General features: G+C 32.2%; 2 protein-coding genes across 7 annotated transcripts; one reads left to right on the top strand and one right to left on the bottom strand.

The window, feature by feature from the left end:
* Positions 1-5,442: 5,442 nt before the first annotated feature.
* On the top strand, positions 5,443-17,528 carry LOC111378468 (mitochondrial intermembrane space import and assembly protein 40 homolog). Of its 6 annotated transcripts, none has more exons than XM_023001671.1 (3): positions 15,325-15,552; positions 16,654-16,729; positions 16,820-17,528. In XM_023001671.1, coding segments are annotated over exons 2-3 (462 nt in total). In that variant the 5' UTR covers positions 15,325-15,552; positions 16,654-16,728; the 3' UTR covers positions 17,281-17,528. The 6 variants fall into 6 exon arrangements, with proteins under 6 accessions (XP_022857442.1, XP_022857439.1, XP_022857437.1 ...); XM_023001669.1 differs by having other exon boundaries at positions 16,563-16,729; XM_023001674.1 differs by lacking the exons at positions 15,325-15,552; positions 16,654-16,729 and adding an exon at positions 5,443-5,650.
* A 1,798-nt stretch (positions 17,529-19,326) lies between these two features.
* On the bottom strand, positions 19,327-22,524 carry LOC111378466 (probable WRKY transcription factor 12). Its single transcript, XM_023001666.1, has 4 exons — positions 21,985-22,524; positions 21,762-21,835; positions 21,038-21,202; positions 19,327-19,576 (listed from the first exon to the last, which is right to left on the bottom strand). The coding sequence occupies exons 1-4, from the start codon at positions 22,276-22,278 to the stop codon at positions 19,414-19,416; spliced, it is 696 nt and encodes a 231-aa protein (XP_022857434.1). The 5' UTR covers positions 22,279-22,524; the 3' UTR covers positions 19,327-19,413.
* Positions 22,525-25,522: the final 2,998 nt, after the last annotated feature.

Raw genomic sequence — 25,522 nt, 5'->3', positions numbered from 1 at the left:
TATTCACAACTAATTATGAATTTAACGTGAATAAGCTCGAATGCAAAAATATTGAGTTGCTTAACATGCTTAGGACTATTAACCCCTTTATCGAAGTTAGTAGTGGGCAAACCATTGATTCCTTTAAAGATATTAAGAGGAAGTCTAAAGGGGCTTTGTGAAAGCACCCAATATGGTTAAGACAGTATAAGCGAAAGGACAAATACCAAATCTAATGACCCTTGGTTTCATTATAGAATGAAAGGTCATTGGAAGGAATATTATATGGCTTACGTCTACTTCACCAGTTTCTTAGGTATATGATACCAGATGTAAATATCGTATTTATACAAATATGGAGAAACTAAAAAGAAGTAGACCACTGCGAAAGGGAGAAGTTGACATACACGTTGGAGATGAGCAAAGGTTGCTACATTACCTGTATGATTATACTTCTTACTATTGCCTTTTGGTTTAGTATTGAAATTAGAGAAATGTCATTTTATGCCAACTATAGCTGGAACATTAAAATGAATTTCATGTTCGGACATGAACTATTTTAATGTTAAGGACAATTGTTGTTCTTGTTTATCTTGTTCAAGATCCTAATGGCTATGGTAAATTATAAAACGACATTTATATTCTTTAATACTAAAGATTTTATAATAAATATAGAAATTATAAGGCATAAATACTATAATCTAATTATTACCAAAGTCTGGCATGACAGACTTTATCATTTAGATGAAATATAATTCCAAAATTATATAAAGATGTATACTTGGGATTAATTCATTTTGACAAGTACAAATTATGCATGTCTGGCACAATGACCAAATCTTCTTTTGCTTAAAAAGAAGAAAGGTCAGCATAATTACTGGTCTAATGCATGGTGATGCATATGGATTCATGTCAATCAATGTCAGGTAATGTTTCTCTTATTTCATCAATGATCATGTATACTTGATGAAAGCTCAAACATGAAACTCTTGAAAAGTTCAAGGGATTCACACTAGAATTAGAGAAACAAAGAGGTAAAAATACATTCACATTAAGATTCGATCAAGTGAGAGTATTTTAAAGATAAAATTTAGATTATCTAAGAGAGAATGAGATTCTCGAGCAGTGGACTCCTTCATATACACTGCAGCAGGGTGGTGTATCTAAAAGGAGAAATCGTTAATTATTACATATAATGCGATTAATAACAAGTCATGCAAATTTCTCAAAAATTGTTTTGAGGTCACGCATTGATTGCAGTGTGCAACACACTAATCCATGTCCCATCTAAATTGGTTAACGGAACTCCATACGAGTTATGGAAAGACAATAGTCCCAATTTATCTTATACGAAAGATTGGGGCCGTGACGCTTATTTGAAGCGCCTTAAATCGGATAAATTTGACACTAAATCCGATAAATACATATTTGTGAGATATTCAAAGGAGACAATTGAATATAAATTCTATTATCATGAAGAAAGTCTTTGTCTCACGACATATCGTCTTCTTAGAGAAAGTGTTTACTCTAGGAGAGGATAGTGGGAGTAAAATAGAATTTTGAAAGAGTTCAAGAGTCCACAGATATAGTTAACCAAGTAGATAAATCCGAGTTTGATCCCATATCTGATATGTGACATACTTTGGATCAGGAAGTAAAGACTCCTGAGGACATGACAGCTCTATGTAAATCTAGTAGGATCATTCGACCTTCAAGAAGGTGCGAATTCATGATCATTAATCAGGTATTAGTGATCCAGGATAATGAACCTGCTAGTTGCAACAAAATAAAGTCAAGTGTTGACTTAAAAGAGATAGCAAGAGGCCATGAAACTCGAGATGAGGATTAATTAATTATTGAACCGGACAGGGCCGAGCCTATTTGGGTTTATATAAATACATAACTAGGGTTTGAGGTCCATTAAAGTTTTCATTATTCTTGCTGGCACAAGAGAAAAACCCTAGAGGCTGCAATCATATTCTCTGTGTGGATCACCGTTGGAGACTGGACAATTGGACAGCTGTGGTAGCAAATCAAGGTTGATGGAACGAAAAGAAAAGCAAAAAGATTGCAGATCTGAAAAAGGTACAATCTTATCACAATTTCTATCTAAACACAAAGGCGATTCTTGGTGGGAATCGAAAATTATTTTAAATTCCGCTGTGCATGTATAAGTAGATTCCCAACAAAAAGGGCATGTGAATTTGAAGCTCTTAAGATATTTTTGAGTCGATTCCTCATATTCATCATCCTGGGAGATGCAGGGAGATGGAGAAGTAGCTGGCCTGTGTGTGGTGGTGCCATAACTAACCATTCCCGAGCTGAAAGGTGTGGTGTTTTAAGCAAATTAGAGCGAATACTTCAAAGGGTGTTATAGTCTATGAGAACATTACGACATGAATCCATGTATATAATGTTGCCAGTGGCAATAAGTCATAGTCAACATTGGATTTTTCCCACCTTTCTTTCCAGGAAGGGAGCTATTTAACAGTCAAGTATAGGAAATTAAAAGATGACTAAAAAGGAAGAAAAGCATTATGTCTACATCAATCTGCCTAACAAAGAACAATAATGGTCAAAGTAATCTCTTAATCACACAAAAAACAAGGAATTTAGTTTCCCACATTAGTAAATTTTTTACTGCAACATATTTGTAAGAAACAATAATCTACCAGTAAAGATGTTCTTTCATTTAGTTCATCAAGTTTTAAACCATATATTTTTCATTTGTACTCAAAAGGAAGGCTTGCCTCGAACATGAAATTGTTATTTGAGTGATGAGACAGAAGAGGAAATCTGTTTTTATGGCCTATTGCAAATATTAAGCAGTATTTCATTGTCTTAATACCAAGCGATAAAGCTCTTCTTAGTTTCATGGTAAAATTCTTCTTAATACTGTGACTTTTTGTCTGTCTACAGCTCGATGTTGATCAGCTTCATTAGTTGAATGTCACATTGATTCTGCTGTTAGTTTTATAATTTTGTTAACAAGAATGGAATCATTGATGGAGGGATCAATTATAATTGCATATGTAACTATGTTGGCTGACTTGATTGATATAAAATCAATTGTTTGTTCTTATTTATGCAATGGAAACTACAGAGTAAACTTCTCTTCCTATGCTTGTGATGGCTGTTTCCGATGCCTGCCATGCTCTGAACAAGTGAATTACCAAAGGTTATCATAATCTTCCCAACAATCACACTCTAATTTACAGTGATCATCCAATAACTAAGCACAAAGCAATTTTAGAGAGACGAAAAAATGAGCACAACTTTTCTTGTAGAGAAAACAGAGGGTTCGATCTATTAAAATATCACATCAATCGGAGAATTATTTTTTGGCCGATTTTAATCCTTCTATAATTCAATTATTTCAATAATACCTTATTTCGATATGTAATAAATACTACAACATTATTGCCATTTATGAAATTTGTGCTATTAATTTTCATTTAATTAACATTCACATTAATCTAGATTCAATGAATTTTCACTTCATGAATCTTGAATTACATAAATTTAGAGTTATTATGAATAAATTTATTAATATTCATGTATCTAGATATTTTAATGGGTGCTTAAATTTATTTATTAACAATTAATTTTTATGTATTAAATGTAATATAAAAAGATTGCTCATTTAGCCCATGTTTGGCCCCCATTTTGGGGAATGAAAATAGGTGGAATTATTATTTTTTTTTTAAATGAGTGGTTGAAAAAGAAGGAAAAAATTTCAATGTATGTGTAATATTATTTTATGAAAGATTGTATGGTAATAGGAGAGAAAAAATGAAATATAATAGAATTAAAATTAATGAGGGCCAAACGAGACAAATGAAACGATGTTCAAATGTCGAGAATGTCTTCGTGTCACGGAGACGTGATTTTTTCATTTTTTTTAATGAAACGGTATTCAAATGTCGAGAATGACATATGTAGTATCGAGAATGTCTCTGTGACATGGAGGCAAATGTTGAGAATGTCTCCGTGATACGGAGACGTGATTTTTTCTTTTTTTTTTAATGAAACAATGTTCAAATGTCGAGAATGATATATGTAATGTCGAGAATGTCTCCGTGACACGGAGGCACTTGTCTCCGTGTTACGGAGACGTGATTTTTTTGTTTTTTTTTAAAGTATCATATTTTTTGTTTTCACGTTATTTTTTTTAAAGTATTATATATATATATATATATATTTTTTTTTTTGTCGTCCGCATTTATTTTAATGTAACTTCTCATGGAAGCCACTTCTCAAAATTTGTGATAAATTGATAAAAAAATCAAATGTTGAGAACGACATTTAAAATGTCGAGAATACAATTTCAAAATGTAACTTTTCATTAGGTGCATAATAGACAAATTGACACTAAATTCAAATGAATGGACACTTTTCAACTCATACCCTTAAAATTGGACATTCTTGAAAATGCCTCCAAGATATATATATAGGGGAGGACCCATTTGAGGCCAAGTGGGGTTAGCTATCCCCACTCTATTTCCAAATTTTCGATTTTTCTTACGGTTTTTTTAAGTTTTCATGTATTTTTCCTATTATTTTTTGATTTCGCCCTCACTTATATATATATATATATATATATATATATATATGGAATTTTGATCATAGAGGGGCTCATGTTTGAAAAGTTCAAGGCACTATCTCACATGTACATCATCAACCATATCCTCTGAAGGAACGTGTCACATTGATGGTACTCTTAACCAAATCTTCTACATAGATATTATTATCAACGTTGAGCTTCATCTAAATTTTACAAATCAATCATCCAATTTTATGCATGTTGGAACAAGAATTAATGTCACCACCCTATTTCCCACTTCCATTCGCCTACGCTTGGAGATGGGTCACACATGAAACACGACAAAAGATTTAAAATATGTCCAACAAATAATAAAATGTCATTTTATCACATGATTTTGGTGCTCGCATTATGGTATAACAATCGCCAAGATCAAAACATCATTGTCTAGATCATCGACACTTTATAGTCTCCCTTCAAATGATATTCACTAAAATGATCTTTTGACATTATTGAAGGCACATTATCCATTCATGCGCAAAATAACAAAAGCATGATTCAACATATCGTGAAATAGCCTTTGGGTCGTTATTCAAATTCTCAGTTTCTATTGACCATGTACTTGCATATGATCACGTACATTGTTACTTGTTGATTGTTCACCATATAGTTTTGCATTATAGGCGTAGCAAGTGTGTATTGTATCAGCTCCTAAATAATGAGACAACTATTTACTGAATATTTAACTGTGATTCAATAGAACTATTTCTAGGGAGGAAGCCCGAATATTTAATAGTTTAATCTAAAGTATTCTAGCTTTTTGAAAATAGTTGCCTATACTGTATAATTTTACTTTCACTCTCTATTTTACATAAACATTTTATATAACTCTAAACTCTCATTATATTTTATATTAAAAGTTAAATACCAACCTTATTCATACCTTCATAATAGATGACTCGTGAGTCGAACAATAATGCGATCATTTCTAAAAGAGAATAATTTAAATCTTTTTCATGTGATTTTGAACATTTTTCGTTAAGTGATCATCTGGCAATTTACTAGCCGTCTCCAAAGAGCCGAATTTTCATTTCTTTATTGGCGGCGGCGCGGCGGCAGCGTTCGAAGGTACGGTCAACTATCTGGTTCTTTAAAATTGACGAGATTTTTTTCAACTTTTTTCGTTATGTATGGTTGTTATGCAATTTGATGGGGAGATGTTGTAATCATTAACTTGTGAGGTTTTTATGCCATTGAATAGAATCGTGGCCACCGGGGGCTTCGTGTGTGGAAGTATTGGCTGCACTTCAATAAATCACTAATAGTTTTATAGTAGATGGCAATGTTTGATGGCTTATGCAATCAAATTGTTGCACCTCGTTTTCTGATTTCTTGGGATCCCCAACTGTTTGATAAAATGTCCATTACAAAATGCTTCACTTAAATTGCGAATATTTATCCTTAGTCCTTTCCGTGTTTTCTACTGCATCCGTATTTGTACTTAGTCCTTTTAAGACTTAGACTTCCAAGGGGCTCTTCTTTTATCCAGGACCATCAAATTACAATCAAAGATTCGAACTTAAAATGTGCGGTTTTTTATTGGACCAAGAGCCACGTGTTACTACTTAATGACTTTCGACGGGTTCTTCTTTACTTCAGCATCACAGCAAAAGCCACTATATCAATACTAACAATCAAACTGAAACTTCGGTGGGGTTTTCCACATTATTTTTACCTCGAGAGCATATTTGTAACGCCTAAACTTCCTGAGCTCCTTGACCACTCGACAAAGCTCCCATTTGGTAAGATTTTTGCCCTCATTTTCCACCTGGTTCAACACAGAAGCAGAATCCATATGTGGGTTCTCCATCATAGATATTCTCTTGTATATAGCATTCCAAGTCATCGCAGGCCTCTTCTCATAGTCAACCGTTCCATAGCTGTGGACGTGTGAAATGGAAGAACATGTAATAAAGAGTAGATTTTTATTTGTTTTAGTAGTAAAAACAACAGCTTGTCGAAGAGGAAAAGTTGAATTCTGGTGAAACCCAGATGGGAATGAATTTGAATAGAAATGATTTTGGTGGCTGCTAAGGTAAAGAGGAGGTTTTGAGGTTGTGGGTTGGAGTAACATTGTTGTGGGATTGTAATGTAGGGTTCTGGATGAGCGAGTGTAAGTATGTGAAACTTTCTGACTGTGAAGTGGGCATAGAAGAAGACAATTCTTCAAGATGAGTTGTTTTAGGGGGAATTTGATAAAAAAGCCTAGTCAAGCAATGATTTTGATAAAATAACCTTTCTTCAATGTTTCTTGGTCAAATGGTCTTTATTTATAAAATACAATAAACAAATAATGTCAAATATCTAAAATACCCTCATCATGAAAAATATAAATTTTTTTATTCCATTTTAATGATGGTCAAAGGCTATTTGTCCAAAATCATTGTCCAAGTAGGTCATCTGGCCAAATTCCCCTTGTTTTAACCCCCCGTTTCGCCCGGTTAAATTCTATCAATTTACATTTTGTTTTCCTCACTTTTATTTTTAACTACATTATATCTTTACTAAAATAATATTTCACGTAAATTAAAAAAATTTCTTTCTTTCTTAATAACTCAGCTTAAAATAAAAAATAAAAATAAAAAAAGCCACTATTCCACCCAATTCCATTTCCATAAAATGGGGGCCAAATGGAGGCTTGGCCCTGTTTGGTATTCATTTTTTTCAAAATGTATTTTTCTCTCTTCTTTTTTAACCACACATTTCTTATTAAAATAATATTATACGTAAATCAAAAAATTTTCTTTATTTTTCAATCACACATTTTTCATCAATTTATTATTCAAAAATACATTTTTACGTAAAAATGTCTCCAAAACACCCTATTCTTTTAATACTTTCTAATTCAAAAATTACTAAAATTTCTAGATTTTTTGGTGCTACTCAATCTTTGATCGGTGTATTTAAATTTGTCCATTCTACCCTCAATTTGATTAACGTTGTCGTAATTATCTCATCGTCGACTTTATCTGCCACTCCTACCTTGATCCTTACACCCACCGCTAGAAGGCTAGAACAAAGGCGTCGTGGTGGTGTACCATGATTTAAGATAAAAGGATGCAATTTGAGAGGTGGTGATAAAAGAATGAGAATATTACATTTAGAGTTCCTAACCTTTCCAAGAAATACATTACCCACCTCCAAATTTTAGCAACATCATCCCAAACTTGCGAAAAAATTAGCAATTGAGGTACCTTGGATGGTAATTGTCCAAATATTTATTAGTTCAACACGTGAATTGAACTTGACCATTATTAGAAGGGCAAAATTGTCTCTTTGTCTCTCGACCCTTTCTTATGTCAAACAATTAAAAAGGGCAAACGAAAAGTACAATAGAAAAAGGAAAGGGGAAATTTTTCCAACTTTCCCAGCAGCCATCAACCACCAATCATTGACATAGAACTACCCCAATTCAATCACACCACGACGCTGGCAGCCACAACCACGCAACCCAAATTCCCTCTGATTTGTGCAAAAACCCTTCCTACTCTCACAACGTTGTTATGGTACAGGTAGAGGTTTCGTAACAACTGTCAACTATTATGGAGGTGAGGGGATAAGATTTTTCTTTGAATTATTTTCTTTGTTTTTTTTCCTTTTCAAATATGATTGCCGTAATATACATTGTATTTGTGTTCTTTTCTATACGTACCGTCTAATTTGAAAATTACTAAAATTTCTAGATCTTTTGGCACTACTCAATATTCGATTGGTGTATTTAAATTTGTCCATTCCACCTCAATTTGCCTAACATTATCGTAATTATCTCACCATCGACTCTATCCACCATTCCTACCTTGATCCTTACACCCAACTCTAGGAGGCTAGAACTAATGCGTGGTGGTGGTGGTGGCGACGGCGGTGGACTATAATTTAAGCTAAAAGGATGCAATGTGGGAGGAGATGGTGATAAAAGAATGAGAAAATGATATTTAGGGTTCCTAACTTTTTCAAGAAGTGCATTACCCACCTCCAAATTTTAGCAACGTCATCCCAAACTTTCAGGGAAAAAATAGCAATTGAGGTACCTTGGTAATTGTCCAATTATTCAATAGATCAACTCGTGAATTAAACTTGGCCAATTTTAGGAGGGCAAAATTGTCTCTCTGACTTGTGCAAAAACCCATAATGCTTTTCACAACGTTGTTATGGAACAAGTAGAGGTTTTGTAACAACTATCAACAAATAGTGGAGGTGGGGGAGATAAGAATTTTTCTTTTAATTATTTTCTTTCTTTTTTTTTTTTTTATAAAGAAAATAAGTACTCTTTTGCCCCTTAAAGTTGTGCACTATACATGTCACAATTCTCATCTAGTGAACACATCCAAAGGCCATCGACTTGGACATGTGCACCGTATATGTCATCACTCAGGGATAAATTCAGGAGTTTGAGTTAGTACGGACAGTCATTAACCGTCTATCGTCAACCGCAATAAAATATTAAGAGCTCGTTTGATACCCATTTTTTGCAAAAAAATAAAAAAAAAATAAACATTTTGAAATAATGATTTGATAGAGAATGTGTGGTTAACAAAAAATTTTGAATCTGCGTATAATAGAATTTTATTGAAGGATGTGTGGTTGACAAAGAGAGAAAAAATTAGAATCAAATAAGGCATAAAGTTTAAACATTAACAATTATTTTGTTCAAATTGAACATATATAATTCTACTATAAAAATAATTTGGACTCATCAAATAACATTGTTGTCAGATTTTGTATAATTTAAAGGAAGAGCACGAATTTAAATCTTTACATTTATACTTGAATTAAAACAAATAGAACCTAAGAAATATTATTGTCAACAGTCAGGGATGCCTTAATGGTTAAGCTTACAATACCTCTAACAAAAGGTCAAAAGTTTGAATCTTGTTTAGTCCCCCTCCCTATTGAATTTTGGCAAAAATTGTAGAATTAAAATATTGCACAATAAACTTGTTGATAAAGAATTAGAACCCGGACCTGCACTATATATATTCAAGCTCTAACCAAGTGGCTCCAAGAGATGTTTGAAAATAAATTTAATTACCCGTAATATAAAATAAACTTTAACATATTGCCAACAAAAAAATGGCTCCTAGAGGTTCAGCACGCGCGACCACGAGGACTCGCCAAGTGTTGGATCCGTCCCTGTCACCACTCACAACTAATGAATATATCCAAAGGTAATTCGACGGCATAATTTCCCAAAGCTACGAGGTAGAGCTGCCAAAATCTGAAGATTGGAGACTTAAATCCATGTTTTGAGCAGGTCAAGGATCCCGATTGCAATTTTTTGGATCACGATTTTTCAATTAGTTGATAAGGAAGAAGTCTTTGAAACTTGACCCCGGTTTGGCGGTCATTTTTTGGGGAAAAACATTGTTTTGATTAGTGAATTTTTTGAGAATGTGATTAGAAAGTATTAAAAAAAAAAGTAGGTTTATGCGTAAAATATTTTATTGTATAAATATGTGGTTAAAAATGAGTATTAAGAAAAAGGAGTTTTGAAATCTTCTCAATTAATTGAATAGTTTCGATCTGGATGTTGGTCAATGCGTTTCTCATGGAACATTTCTCTATGGCCCCAAGTCTTGATGAAAATTGAGTGGGTGTAGTTAAAAATTCTCCTTTTAATTTGATGTTCATTAAAATGAGTTAGTTTAAATATATTCTTGATTTTGTACGTGATCATAGAGCTTTTTCACTATCATCGATTGAAATTCTTTTGAAGAATATTGTCATATGTAAGTCTCCAATATTTTCCCTCGAACTGTTCTAAACCATAGTTATTGAACCCAACCCAACCATCGACCCAATCAAGGCACCAAGTCTCGAGTTACTGGTCGAACTGGTGGGTTGGTGGTTAGATTGGTGGGTCAATGCTTAATAATTATAAATTATCTGTCATTAATTATTTATATATTGTTTTGTTCAATATTCAATTCATTTTGATCAAAATAGTTACTATAATTTTTTAAAAATATTTTTAAGAAATTATAAATGATTTACAAATACATAATTATTGCAAACACATAACAATAAACAATTGATCTCTAGTTGTTAGGTGATACTCACTCTATCTAGATGTCTAAAAATTTATGGACAAACTTTTAAATATTGGTCAAACTAGTTAACTGGTCGAGTTAATATAAAAATCGCCAGTTAACTAGGTCAACTCGATTTTCGACTGAGTCAATTGCATCTCTATGAAAATGTTCTACCTGGCCCAGTTGGGGGCTCGAGTCACCAATTTTCCGGCCAGTCCGATCAAGTTTTTATAACTATGTTCTAAACAATAATGTTTTATGTGTAATCAATTAAATGTGTAAACATGAGACCGACTTTATTATTCTTATAATTTAGTGTCATTTCACATGGAGATGATCATCCCCAGTTATACATATAGCATTACTATGTACTAAGTGCTTGGTTGGTAGGGATTTTGATAATTGATTTTGACCGTTAGAGATAAAATGGGTCTTACTTGTGAGAGAATAATTTAAAAATAGAGATAAAATGGGTCCTACTTGTGAGAGAATAATTAAAAAATGATTATTGAAATAGTGAAATAACGGTCAAAAAATTGATTTTAATTGACTTAAAATCTGTATCAAACAAGCACTAAATCTATCAAATGGAATACTTTAAGACTGGCTCAATCAAATATCATCCTTTCTTTTATTGAAGAAGAAGAAGAAAATAAATCATCGACAACACATCAAAATACGTTTCAATATTTTCCCTTCTATCTTAAGAAAAAAAATTTGGGAGTTTGACCCCCACATCATCACACCATATTCACAGGCTCTGCTTCACTATCTCTTTCTTCCACAAGTGGAGCTAACTCCCCTGCACCCTTCCCTTCATTCATGAACACATCATCTCTTTTGCTCAACATTGCATGAAGTATAACAATAGGCATAGTCGCAGAAAGAGTCACGAATAGATTAATGAAAGCACAAGTAAAGATCAATTCAATTGATGTGATCATAAACAGCAAAAACAGCACAATTCGCTTGTCAATGATCTTATGAAGCACAAAGGTCACTTCTGTCATTGGCTACTAGAAGGATCAATGAAACCTTGCGCCGTGGGATAAGGGTTATGAAGAGAACAGTCCATACAAATATTGCATAGTATAAACTGAATTTCTCAAAGTTCTTGATGATTCTAACTGCTGCTGATTCTGGGTAGAAGGGATATCAAAAGGGCATGTGAATTTGAAGCTCTTAAGATATTTTTGAGTCGATTCCTCATATTCATCATCCTGGGAGATGCAGGGAGATGGAGAAGTAGCTGGCCTGTGTGTGGTGGTGCCATAACTAACCATTCCCGAGCTGAAAGGTGTGGTGTTTTAAGCAAATTAGAGCGAATACTTCAAAGGGTGTTATAGTCTATGAGAACATTACAACATGAATCCATGTATATAATGTTGCCAGTGGCAATAAGTCATAGTCAACATTGGATTTTTCCCACCTTTCTTTCCAGGAAGGGAGCTATTTAACAGTCAAGTATAGGAAATTAAAAGATGACTAAAAAGGAAGAAAAGCATTATGTCTACATCAATCTGCCTAACAAAGAACAATAATGGTCAAAGTAATCTCTTAATCACACAGAAAAAACATGGAATTTAGTTTCCCACATTAGTAAATTTTTTACTGCAACATATTTGTAAGAAACAATAATCTACCAGTAAAGATGTTCTTTCATTTAGTTCATCAAGTTTTAAACCATATATTTTTCATTTGTACTCAAAAGGAAGGCTTGCCTCGAACATGAAATTGTTATTTGAGTGATGAGACAGGAGAGGAAATCTGTTTTTATGGCCTATTGCAAATATTAAGCAGTATTTCATTGTCTTAATACCAAGCGATAAAGCTCTTCTTAGTTTCATGGTAAAATTCTTCTTAATACTGTGACTTTCTGTCTGTCTACAGCTCGATGTTGATCAGCTTCATTAGTTGAATGTCACATTGATTCTGCTGTTAGTTTTATAATTTTGTTAACAAGAATGGAATCATTGATGGAGGGATCAATTATAATTGCATATGTAACTATGTTGGCTGACTTGATTGATATAAAATCAATTGTTTGTTCTTATTTATGCAATGGAAACTACAGAGTAAACTTCTCTTCCTATGCTTGTGATGGCTGTTTCCGATGCCTGCCATGCTCTGAACAAGTGAATTACCAAAGGTTATCATAATCTTCCCAACAATCACACTCTAATTTACAGTGATCATCCAATAACTAAGCACAAAGCAATTTTAGAGAGACGAAAAAATGAGCACAACTTTTCTTGTAGAGAAAACAGAGGGTTCGATCTATTAAAATATCACATCAATGGAGAATTATTTTTTGGCCGATTTTAATCCTTCTATAATTCAATTATTTCAATAATACCTTACTTCGATATGAAATAAATACTACAACATTATTGCCATTTATGAAATTTGTGCTATTAATTTTCATTTAATTAACATTCACATTAATCTAGATTCAATGAATTTTCACTTCATGAATCTTGAATTACATAAATTTAGAGTTATTATGAATAAATTTATTAATATTCATGTATCTAGATATTTTAATGGGTGCTTAAATTTATTTATTAACAATTAATTTTTATGTATTAAATGTAATATAAAAAGATTGCTCATTTAGCCCCTGTTTGGCCCCCATTTTGGGGAATGAAAATAGGTGGAATTATTTATTTATTTATTTTTTTAAAATGAGTGGTTGAAAAAGAAGGAAAAAATTTCGATGTATGTGTAATATTATTTTATGAAAAAATTTGGGGTTATTATAGATGAATTTATTCATATTCATATATCTAAAAAATTTAGTGGATTTTTTTAATTTACGTATTAACAATTAATTATTATGTTTCAAATATAATATAAAAAGATTATTCATTTATAGTATTTTATCATTACAAAAAATTTGAATAATAGAAATTGAGTTTTAAGAGTAAAATTTGAGTACAATTTTCTATTCTTAAATTTTTATGCTAAATTTTATTTTCTTTAATTTGTTTGAGACTCATTAAATCCTCACAACAAATTGGTAATTTTAGAATAACATGCAATACACATTCAACTTTGACTAGTTTTTCAAAAAATCATTATTCCAAAAACTCATTTTGTAAAAATAAAAATAAGTAAATAAATAAACTCATTTTAATTATTGTCAAACGGGGACTAAGTTAGTACCTATTCAAAATATTAGTTGGAACTTAACTAACCTCAATTGACTTAGAGGCCATCTGGTATAGCTTTTGAGATCCAAAATCTACTTTTGGACACGTTTAACTAATTTTATAAAAGTGTTTCGCCTATCTAGAAGAGTTTTTAAAAGATGTTGGATCAAAGTGACTTCCTCTGGAATAGGAAAATCTATTTTAAAAATTAATTTCTAAACAAAAATTAACCAATCAAGAAGCTCAAAAAAAATTTCAAAAAAAAAAAAAAAAAGAGGCATGCCAAACAGGCCTAAAGGAACTCTTAAATTTGCTTTAGAGAAATATTTTAGTCCCCACATTTTATAGATTAAACTATGAGGAGATCTTATTCTAGTTAACCAATCATTTTGCTACTACGTCTCTTATAAAATATAGCTTAAATATTCACATGTTTTGATTCTTACATAATTGAAGTACGGATTGGCTATCAAAATAAACTGGCATTATCTTGCAAGTATTCTAAATCTTGCAACATCCCCTTCAACCTAAGATGTTGTTTAACAGCTTCAGTAGCTACTAGTTGGGACTTTCAGTAGTATATATTATGATTTGGCAGTGGACAAAGTACAATATGCTATAGTTGGGACTTTCAGCTCACACAACTATCTCACAACAATTTGATGCATATATATATATATGGAATTTTGATCATAGAAGGGCTCATGTTTGAAAAGTTAAAGGCACTATCTCACATGTACATCATCAACCATATCCTCTGAAGGAATGTGTCGCATTGATGGTACTCTTAACCAAATCTTCTACATAGATATTATCATCAACGTTGAGCTTCATCTAAATTTTACAAATCAGTCATCCAATTTTATGCATGTTGGAACAAGAATTAATGTCGCCACCCTATTTCCCACTTCCATTCGCCTACCACATTTTCTTTAATTTCTCCATCATATAGCAACACGGTTACATTCATAATGTAGCTTGGAAATGGGTCACACATGAAACACGACAAAAGATTTAAAATTTGTCGAGCAAATAATCAAGTGTCATGTTATCACATGATTCTGGTGCTCACATTATGGTATAACAATCGCCAAGATCAAAACATCATTGTTTAGATCATCTACACTTTATAGTCTCCCTTCAAATGATATTCACTATAATGATCTTTTGACATTATTGAAGGCACATTATTCATTCATGCGCAAAATAACAAAAGCACGATTCAACATATCGTGAAATAGCCTTTGGTTCTTTATTCAAATTCTCAGTTTCTCTTGACCATGTACTTGCATATGATCACGTACATTGTTACTTGTTGATTGTTCGCTATATAATTTTGCATTATAGGCGTAGCGTGTATTGTATCAGCTCCTAAATAATGAGACAACTATTTACTGAATATTTAACTGTGATTCAATAGAACCATTGCTAGGGAGGAAGCCCGAATATTTAATAGTTTAATCTAAAGTATTTTAGCTTTTTGAAAATAGTTGCCTATACTGTATAATTTTACTTTCACTCTCTATTTTACATTAACATTTTATATAACTCTAAACTCTCATTATATTTTATATCAAAAGTTAAATACCAACCTTCTTCAGACCTTCATAATAGATGACTCGTGAGTCGAACAATAATGTGATCATTTCTAAAAGAGAATAATTTAAATCTTTTTCATGTGATTTTGAACATTTTTCGTTAAGTGATCATCTGGCAATTTACTAGCCGTCTCCAAAGAACCGAATTTTCATTTTCTTTATTGGCGGCGGCGCGGCGGCAGCGTTCGAAGGTACGGTCAACTATCTGGTTCTTTAAAATTGACGAGATTTTTTTCAACTTTTTTCGTTATGTATGGTTGTTATGCAATTTGATGGGGAGATGTTGTAATCATTAACTTGTGAGGTTTTTATGCCATTGAATAGAATCGTGGCCACCGGGGGCTTCGTGTGTGGAAGTATTGGCTGCACTTCAATAAATCACTAATAGTTTTATAGTAGATGGCAATGTTTGATGGCTTATGCAATCAAATTGTTGCACCTCGTTTTCTGATTTCTTGGGATCCCCAACTGTTTGATAAAATGTCCATTACAAAATGCTTCACTTAAATTGCGAATATTTATCCTTAGTCCTTTCCGTGTTTTCTACTGCATCCGTATTTGTACTTAGTCCTTTCCGTGTTTTCTACTGCACACGTATTCCATAATTATCTCTATGTAGTTTCAAAATTGATTAAAACTAAAAATATTTGATGGGATAGGCATCCAAAAGCTGAAAAATGTTGGTGAATCATGTGAGAATGGAAGTGTTAATTCTGGGTAAATCAGCCATTTGTCGGACGATTTGAACCTGTTATGCAGTTGATGGAAGTGTATAGTTGAAATTTTGGAGTCACGTCTGGGTTAATGTGCTTTGTCTTTGACTATATTTGTTCAGACTGACTGAATCTTCAAGCTTTTGAGAATAAATTTGTCAAGAAACTCAGCACTTCATCAATTTACTCTTGATTTTTCTTGGTTGCATCAACATACAAGATTCCAGCTTCTTTTCTATACTATATCCGGCATCCCAAGAGTTTTGTGGTGGATTCACATTGCAGGATAGCACAATGCTCAGCAATCTTGTTGTTTGCCTTTTGACATGTAGAGATATCTCGACCCAATGCATGTTTAGTATCAAGCTGATTAACTAAAAATATTTGGGTGTATCGTTTTTAAAAAAATTAGATTTGTGTAGATTCAAATTGGGAAAATTAAATGTCCATGTGATTTCTCTGACTTGTCCTAAAATACTGAACTGTAGGTAACATCTCTGGTCTTCAGATTAATATTTTTGGGATATTCAGACAAGGAGTCTTGTTCATATACTTTGTTACATTCCGATGATGTAGCAGGAAATCCTTTCTGAGACACCTTGCTCTTTAGGAAATGTGTGCATACGTCTAATCTTTGGCCAATGGAAACTCTTGAGTACAGTACTTGGTCAGCTTATGTATGAGGTCCCCCGGTTTAATTTTCATGTCTGTTTTTAATCTTGTTATGAAATAATTATCTTTTCAGTGTTTTCAATGGGACAAGCACAGAGTGCTGCTACTGTAGAAGATCAAAGCAATCCAAAAACACAGTCAGCGTCTGCTGGAACTGACAATGCAGCTCAGCCGTCACTTGATTCATTGATTGCTGAAGCTGCAGCATATGGTGCCGAGGATGAGAATCAATCTCTCGAAGTGAAGGCTCAGAAAGCACTGGAATGCCCTTGCATTGCTCACCTGCGAAGTGGCCCATGCGGAACCCAGTTCTCTGATGCCTTTGTCTGTTTTCTCAAGAGCACAGCTGAAGAAAAGGGAGCAGACTGTGTGCATCCATTTGTGTCTCTACAGAATTGTATCAAAGCAAATCCTGATGCATTTTCGAAGGACATTTTAGAAGATGATGAAGTTGAGAAAGATGAAAAGCCAAGCAAGGAGTACTCAATTAGGCCTCCTATTTGGTCTGCCGAATCAAAAAATCCAAACCGCTAGCTTTTGGGGAGGTCAAATTATCTTTCTTTGATCCAAGGTTCCTTCATCTTTATTTCCTTACTGAAAAATTAATCTGTTATTGTAAGCACCCTTTTCCCTGGAAAGCTTCATCTTTATTTCAAATAGAAATAGCTTTTCAGTCCGAAGACAGATTCTGGCTGCTTTTAGTTTTTCATTTCACGCGTTGAAATAATTTTTACTGTTCAATTGGGGATGTGTTTTTAATGTATGGATTCCATATTTCTTTAGCCTTTTTTTTTTTTTTTTTTTTTTTTTTTTTGGGTTAAAAATGAATTTTGTAATAGTAAAATTTTGGAGATTGTGTGATTAAAAAATAAAAATAAAAAAATTTGGGTTTATGTGCAAAATATTTTATTGTGATAATGTGTAATTGAAAATGAGTTTGAAAAAAATAAAATAAAATGAGTTTTTCGTCAAGTTCTTTATGAATATAAGATGTCTTTGCTTCATTTGAAGGCTCGGGGTCTTTGAATTTTGTTATATTGCTTGAAGATTTTGTTGCTCAACTTCAGTTCCTAAGCTTGATGGTAAGCTATATGTTCTTTTTGGTGAGCATTTAAATCTGTATTGCAATATAATCTACCAGACAAGTTGATAAGTTGGGATTTTTATTATTTTATTGGATTTTATTCTAAACCCGTTTCAATGTAGTTGGAAAAATTGACCAATTTAGTTCATACGTAAACACATTATTCCAAGACGGTCATATAATTATGATCGACAATAATTTTTTTATAAAATGCAAATGATTCCTCTGCTAACTAAGTTGAGATTAAGAATTATCTAAGACAATAATAATTTAATGCTTCATTTGTTATTCCAAAACTGATTATGCTCTTCTTTGGTGTAAAAGAAAAGTTGAGGGAGAATAATTTTCAAATAAGTTGTGTAAAACAAACGTGGCGGCATGAAGAAGCAAGAAACACATAATTTTAAATCTTTGAATTGTAGACCACGATTCAAGAATTTGTTACCTCTTATAGCTAAACTCGCTTCCGAAGGTACTAAAATGGCGAACAAGTAGGCAGCATGAGAACTCTACTGATAACATGGATGAGATTAGTATAGCTAAGAACCCCCTTCAACATGTAGAATCAAGCATGTTAAGGCAGATGCTGAATTGATAATCATCAAAACTACCTTCGATAAACCAAAACTGACTAAAGATTGCTTTAACAACAATTCTTGCTCTTTGTACCTAAATTGGGAAGGTTGGACTTATTTTAGGGCCCATTTCGTAGAACTTTTGAAAAGTCGAAAGACTAAGAAGTCGATTTTGAACACGTGTGGATAATTATCTTAAAGTGTTTTATTCTACTGAAAGAACTTATAGAAGCAATTGACCAAAATAACTTTCTGAAAAAGGCAGAAAGTTTTTCTGAAAAGAAGTAGAAACCATGCTAAACAGACTTTAATCAGTTTCAAAAGGACTTATCATAAATCTATTCTAAATTTAGCATAGTATATGACATTATAGATCCTAGACAAGAAGTAAATTTCATTTTTCTGTTGTCTTGTTTCTTAGTTTAAATCAATTTCTCAGCTGTATAGACTAATAAAAAAAGAAGAAAGAATGGCTGTCTTCCACATTCATTTCTCCTAAACTTCCACAATATTTTCCCAAAAAAATCTAACACATCCACTCACTCCATCATGCATTGATTTTTAAGGAGTTCAAGTGGATATTCCCCCATAAACCTTAAAACCATATCGAGTTCCCAATTAATCCAGAGAAAGGTCTTAACTTTCAGCTCCAAGATCTCATGCCAAGGGAAAAATTACTTCAACTTAGCCCCACGAAGCAACATAAAAAGAGAATCAGAGGATAAAAATACAAATCCAACACATTTCGCCAATACTTGGCCCCCATTTCTAAGACTCATTTTTTCTCAAATTCATTTTCAATTGCACATTTCATGGAACTCATAACTTTTCAACCACCAATTTTATCATTTTCTATCAAAATCTACTAAAAATCTAATTTTTAGCTAAACAAATTCATTTTAATTTACTTGTGCAAATGTATAAATAAATACTAAATACGTTATTCAAGCAAACTCAGTCATATATAATTTAACAGAACGTGGTACGAATTCTTTAAACATCTATGCTCTAGAATGAGGTGAAACACTCGTGATCGGAGGAATTTGAATCGTCACTGGGGGAATGGTTATGTCTACCTTCATACGTTGTTATTACCATCCGACGATCCTCTGAAAGCCTTTCGACCCGTTTCTTGACTCGACAATTGCTATGAGTACATCTGTAGTAACTCCTGCAAGATAACACGGAGAAATCTTCAGTTGTCAATGAAATAGTAAAGTTAAATCAAGAAAGAAAGGATACATGATGACTCTATAGAACCTCTATGGTACTAGGCTGCATAATTAGTACTTAGAAACTCGTAAACGGGCAGTAGTTGACACATTGAGATATTAGTTTTGAGATTTCACACTTCTTGTAACACTAAGATTTTCACAAAAGATGACATAGAAATACTAACACGTACAAGTTACAACCTTTGATCCACTATAAGACTACACAACAAACAAGCTCTTAGTTTCTTCTCTTTCATAATCTCGTTCCCTGCTGGACTAAGTCCACCTCAAGTTACATACAATAAAGTGAAATAATATGTCATAACTAGTTTTGAACGAGGGAAGGTCTTTAGGTTTATTGAATGAATTTGAAGGGCGTCAAAATGTAAAAGATTGTAGAGGATAACACAAAAATATATTTCATTAGATAATTGAGACAAAGACTTGGCACTTTTTGAACAACCTAATTTATTCGTTTTCGTTTATGGGGGAAAAAGTTCTCTTTTATTTCATTATTTTGATTTTTACTGAAGATTATCAAAAAATATTCATCCATTATTAGCCAGTTCTATATTGAGAGAGTCCAAGACTTCGAAACTTTTTTGATTTCCTACATTATGGATGGACTTCAACCTTCCTAGATATAGATCAATAATTAAATCAGTTTGTTTAATTTATGATGGAAAATATCATGCCTTTCAACCATTTTCGCACCATATAGTAGAGAAAAATAATCTGATCATGAAGTTTTATCAGCTCTAGTGAGAACTTCATGCTTGATTATAATTAGTACAGATTAATTCTATTAATTTCAATTTTCTTTTAAATTTTAGTGAATGTACACGTTAACAATGGGGGTGTCTGGGGGTGGGGGGGAGGATTGATCACCATCTATTACTTAATTTCTTAAGAAAATGACAATTACTTGATTATTGACAAGATTGAAAATCTCTGGTTGGCACACAAATTTATGATTATGATGTGATATTATACCTCATAAATCCCATTTTAGGTATTAAAAAAAAATTCTTTTATCCACTTCCTACGAGAAATTAGGAAGCTTCACATTCATATTTCAAGAGAGAAATTATAGAAGAGAGGGAGATAGAGAAGCCAACATAACTGAAACAGTATACTTTCAACATTCTTCACCACTTCTGATAGCACTAGCTAGGGTAATAATTATAGACCATGTTGCATATAACATTTTTTACATCATCAATTGCAAGAAATCTCCACTGCAATGAAATTCTGCATTATTTGAATTTTCATAAACCGGAAAAATAAAATTCAGAAAATTGGAGTTATATTTCTCTTATTCTCACTTGTGTAACGAGTTTGGTAAGCAATACTGAACATGACCACAACCCGACTACTATAAACACTAGCAATGTTGTTTAGGGGTGAGAAATTAATACCTTGGATGAAGGCTGTTCTTGACAACCTTCTGACCATATTTTCTCCATTTGTAACCATCATCAAGCACGTCTACGTCACTCCTTGTCTGGAAACAGAATCTGGGCTCTCTTAGCTTTCTCCTCACTTTGACCTTGCCATTATTATCTGAAGATGGGCTCTTCCACCTGCAATACTTGGATCAATTTACCTGTCTGCCTATGTATTCAGGCTTAAAACTCATATTAACCAACATTAACGGAAAAATTTTCAAACTTTCCAGTACAACATCACTTATATATGGACTTGATAATTGAATGAGTGCACAGAGATGTAGTGGGTCTACCAGTTGTCCTTTCAGACTTCACTAGTTCATTACACTACACGAGCACGAACATGATCGTGCACTAGATTTGTGTGTATGTCTATATTTCTAGAGAGAGATTTCTTTGAGGAATCTCTTCCATATATAGTAGATCTCTTTAGTTTCTCGCTAAAAGTTGAAGAGTCTGGCTTTTTAGGGTTACTGAACACACGCAAGCATTCCTGTTTGCAAATTGTCTCGGAACAAAAATACTACCAAATGAAAAGCTAGCCGCAAAACCAACTTCTGAATGGAAACATCATCAAAAGGAATTCTTGGTTCTGTATATTTGTGGGTGAAGAGAGATGTAAACTTGACACACCAGCTTGAAAGAAGAAGAAGAACAAGAAGAGATCTAGAGAAAGAGAGTTAAGATAAATTACCATGAATTGCCACTTTCGTTGGCGTTACCACTGCAGTTCTCATCATTAACAGCCTTGAGATCTAGTGTTCCTACCTACATCATCAAGTTACCCAAAAATCAATATGAATACCAAAACGAACCAACCCTTGACTTATAGAAAGCTGCTATAGTTTATAAATTAAGAAAGTATAATAAGAAGGAAGAATTCAAAAATAATATTATTATTGGACCAACCCAACTACCTGGTCGTTATTCCATGAGGGTCTAGTGTTCAGAAGTTCATTATTGTCTAATCCTATAAAAACTCTATTGCTGGTGGTGCTGGTTGTCTTAATGGGGTGGCCGCCGCCTCCGCCGCCGTCTAGAGGCTGAGATATTTGAGAAGATTGCGAGGGTACCAAAAAGCTCATCATCTGATTCTGATCTTCAAACTGTATAAACCCCATTTCATGATGTAGAGGATGAGGAGGAGGAGGAGCAGAAAAGGAAATTTGAAGCTGATCATAATTGGGTTGAAACCCTCTCTCCCCTTCCATTCTTCGAAATTTATCAAATAATTACCGATAGTGGATGAAGAAATTGCTGATGTTCTTTTTAGTGGAGCGATTTATTGCATGTTGGCTGTACAACGTGTGGGGCGTTGTCTCGTGGAATCAATGGGTGAAAACAGCGTATTCTTTTCGGTCAACTGCTAAACGCTGGATGGAGTATAATCCTGTGCTTGTTCAAGAATATATTTTCTTCTTATGTTTGTCTGGACTTGGGGAGTCTACATAGCCCAGTCATCTCTCTCTCTCTCTCTCATGTGTAACACAACATTATAGTAACCAAGCATTATTGAAGAGTTTCTTTGTGCCCATGTGTCAAGATAAATTAATTTAAAAGTTTAAACTATTAAAAAATAATATTTGATTGTTTAAAAATCTTTGAGATGTTCTTTGATAGTAGATTGAATCTATATGTTCTAGTTTTATGTGTAGATTATCGAAGAAATTGTCATGAATGTCAAAATATCTAATCTAAAACCTTGAGTTTCAAGGATGAAAAATATTTATTTAAATAAATCTAAAATATTCAATGGTGGAGAATTTGTTAAGAATCGGCTTTTGCTTTGTTAAAGAGAAAATCAACCATGAAAATAATTAACTAAGTATTTATTATTATTTTTTTCCAGAATTCTATATGTTTCAAAAATAGCATTTAGTGTTTCGTAGACAAAAATAATTCATTGACGTGCTCGTGTACAAATATTACAATGAAGATATTGATTGCAACAATGTTTCTTTTTGTATTATTATTATTATTATCATCATTGGTAGTATTGTGACGTCAAGCGGCATAGCGATTATCCTGGAAATTAGCTGTAACAGATATTTCATAGGAAGGAATATAAAGAAAAACGTACAAAGACGGAGAGAATTTTTCTGAAATTCAATTCAAATTTATTGAACTGCAGAATAACTAAAAATAACCCACAAGTTGAGTTATATAGTTGAGAAAATTCGAAATTATTGAAATTCTACCAAAAATAGAAAAATTTCAATAATCCTACCAAAATAAAATACGTAATAAAAGAAATACCCTGCCAAAAATCTAGCTCAAATCGAGTTCATGATCACCTCGAAACGGCAACCGAAATATTACCATAAATGGAAAAAAATAATAAAAATGGAAATTAGGGAGGGATAACAACTAGTTTTGGCCTCAAAATTGATGCCCACCTATGGTGACCACAACATGCGTGGTGAAAAACCTTTTCGAGTTGGGGTCAGAATTGTGATTCTGATAAACGTAGCCAAAATTATAACCAAATTACCAAAACGTGTTCAAAATTGCCTCAAGTAAGAAAAGATCACAATTACTTATCATATTTGCACCGATCTGCGAACTCATAATATTTTAGTGCTATCAACGTGCTATCTAACAACTAGACATCACTTAACTCGAAATCTCTTCCATCATATTGTAAAATTTATTTTAACGCGGTTTCTAACAATATTTTTTATTATCAAATATTTTTCTAAGACAATGTTTCACTATATATATTTGGAATAAAAAATAACATCTTTTGAATCTCAAAATTTATAAAAATGTTAGTATATTGCTCTTCTAAATTATATATAGTATTCTATATTTACTTTTTTTAGAATTTACCAAAAACTTAAAATTCTCTGAGGGTTTATTTTGATTGAAAACGTGGGATTTATATGAAAAAAGAATAAATTCTAGGTAATTGAATTGTCTGAAAATTATTTGCATGAAAATTATAGATTAAATGTGTTTGCTTGATTTTTTATTTCAATCTAAAAAATGTTATACTTGTCCTTTTTTTGGTAGGTAGATGGAAGAGGGAGTAGATGAGAGAGAAAAGAGAGTGAATTATCTAAAAAATAAAAACTTACTCCCCAAAAAAAAATATTTTCCTTATTTTTAAGAAAAATATGGTCACATGATCAAAAGTAGCAAAATATTTTTCATGGAAAAAATCAATCAAATAGCACAAAAGTAGAAATTTGAGTGGAAAAACAACATTTATTATGAAAAAATATTGGCAATCAAATACACTCTAAAATCAATTTGAAGGCCTAAAAATATCTGCGCAAGAAAAAGAAGAAAGGATGTAAAAGGAAAACAAACATTGATAACAAGGAATTTAAACAAAGTCAAGAAAATTATGTTTACAAATCAAGGTCATATATCTATACAAGTTGATGAATAGTTAAAAACAAGCTCGTACATAGAATGAAACAAGCCTAATCACCTGCTCATTGGAGAAGGAGATCAATTTCATAGAATGCAAATAAATGGAAAAGATGACACGTTTTCAAAATTAAGACATGTAAATCTCTCACAATGTGCACCATTGAACCAATGTCTCATTATGCTAATAATAACACATTACTTTTATCGATCATGCATTTCATAAGTTTTTATCAAAATTTATTAAAAATAATATTTTTATCTAAACCAAACAGTGGCTAAGACAATTGATTATACTTCCAAATATCAATTTTAAATACTCTATGTTTAGAATTTTGTTATAGTTTATAATTTAAATTGTTTAATCAATTAAGAACCTATATAACAAGGCTTTTAAAATGTAAAAATAAATAAAATTAGAGATTAAAACTTTTGGACCTATTTAAATAATTTTTTGAAAATGCTTCTTCCTTATTATAAGAATTTTGATTGAAAGGTGGCAAAAGGGTGACTTCCTCGATAAACACTTCTACAAATAATAATAATAATAATAATAATAATAATAATAATAATAATAATAATAATAATAATAATAATAATAATAGAAACATTTTCAGATGAGTTTCAAACATGGAATTAATTGTACTAAAACATATAAAGTAAATTTAATTGATATATAGCCAAAAAAAATAGTCTTACGAATATATGTAAGGGTCCATTTGATTGCAAAGATTGAATTTGGGTGGAAAGAAAACCAATTTCAGGTAACAGAATTATCTAGAAATTGTTTTACTAAAAATTGTCAATTAATAATGTTTTATTGATAAAATTTTTCATCTGAAAAATATTGAAATAAGTGTCTTTTGGCTTTATTTTTTATGAAAATTGTCAATTTAAGAAATACTCACTTCTACAATTGTCCTTAGAATTTGTTTCCATTGCCAAAAAAAAATCATCTATATTTTGGTGTGTGTTTAGCTTTGTTTTATATGAAAATTGTCAATTTAAAAGATGTCATCTTTTACAAATTTGTTCACATTGCCAAAAAAAAAAAAAAAAAAAAAAAAAACACCAAAAACA

This window comes from Olea europaea, unplaced genomic scaffold, assembly GCF_002742605.1.
Source record: "Olea europaea var. sylvestris unplaced genomic scaffold, O_europaea_v1 scaffold1817, whole genome shotgun sequence".
Classification (NCBI taxonomy): Eukaryota; Viridiplantae; Streptophyta; class Magnoliopsida; order Lamiales; family Oleaceae; genus Olea; species Olea europaea.
Note: the sequence above shows the minus strand (reverse complement) of the source record. Positions and strands in the feature narration are given on the sequence as shown.

What these genes read in the sequence shown, in the direction of transcription:
- LOC111378466 (XM_023001666.1), bottom strand. Translation starts at nt 22,278, where the DNA reads ATGGAAGGGGAGAGAGGGTTTCAACCCAATTATGATCAGCTTCAAATT. An exon ending in CCTCATGGAATAACGACCAG is followed by an intron (nt 21,836 to 21,984) that starts GTAGTTGGGTTG and finishes TTGATGATGTAG; the next exon opens with GTAGGAACACTAGATCTCAA. An exon ending in AAGAACAGCCTTCATCCAAG is followed by an intron (nt 19,577 to 21,037) that starts GTATTAATTTCT and finishes GTTATCTTGCAG; the next exon opens with GAGTTACTACAGATGTACTC.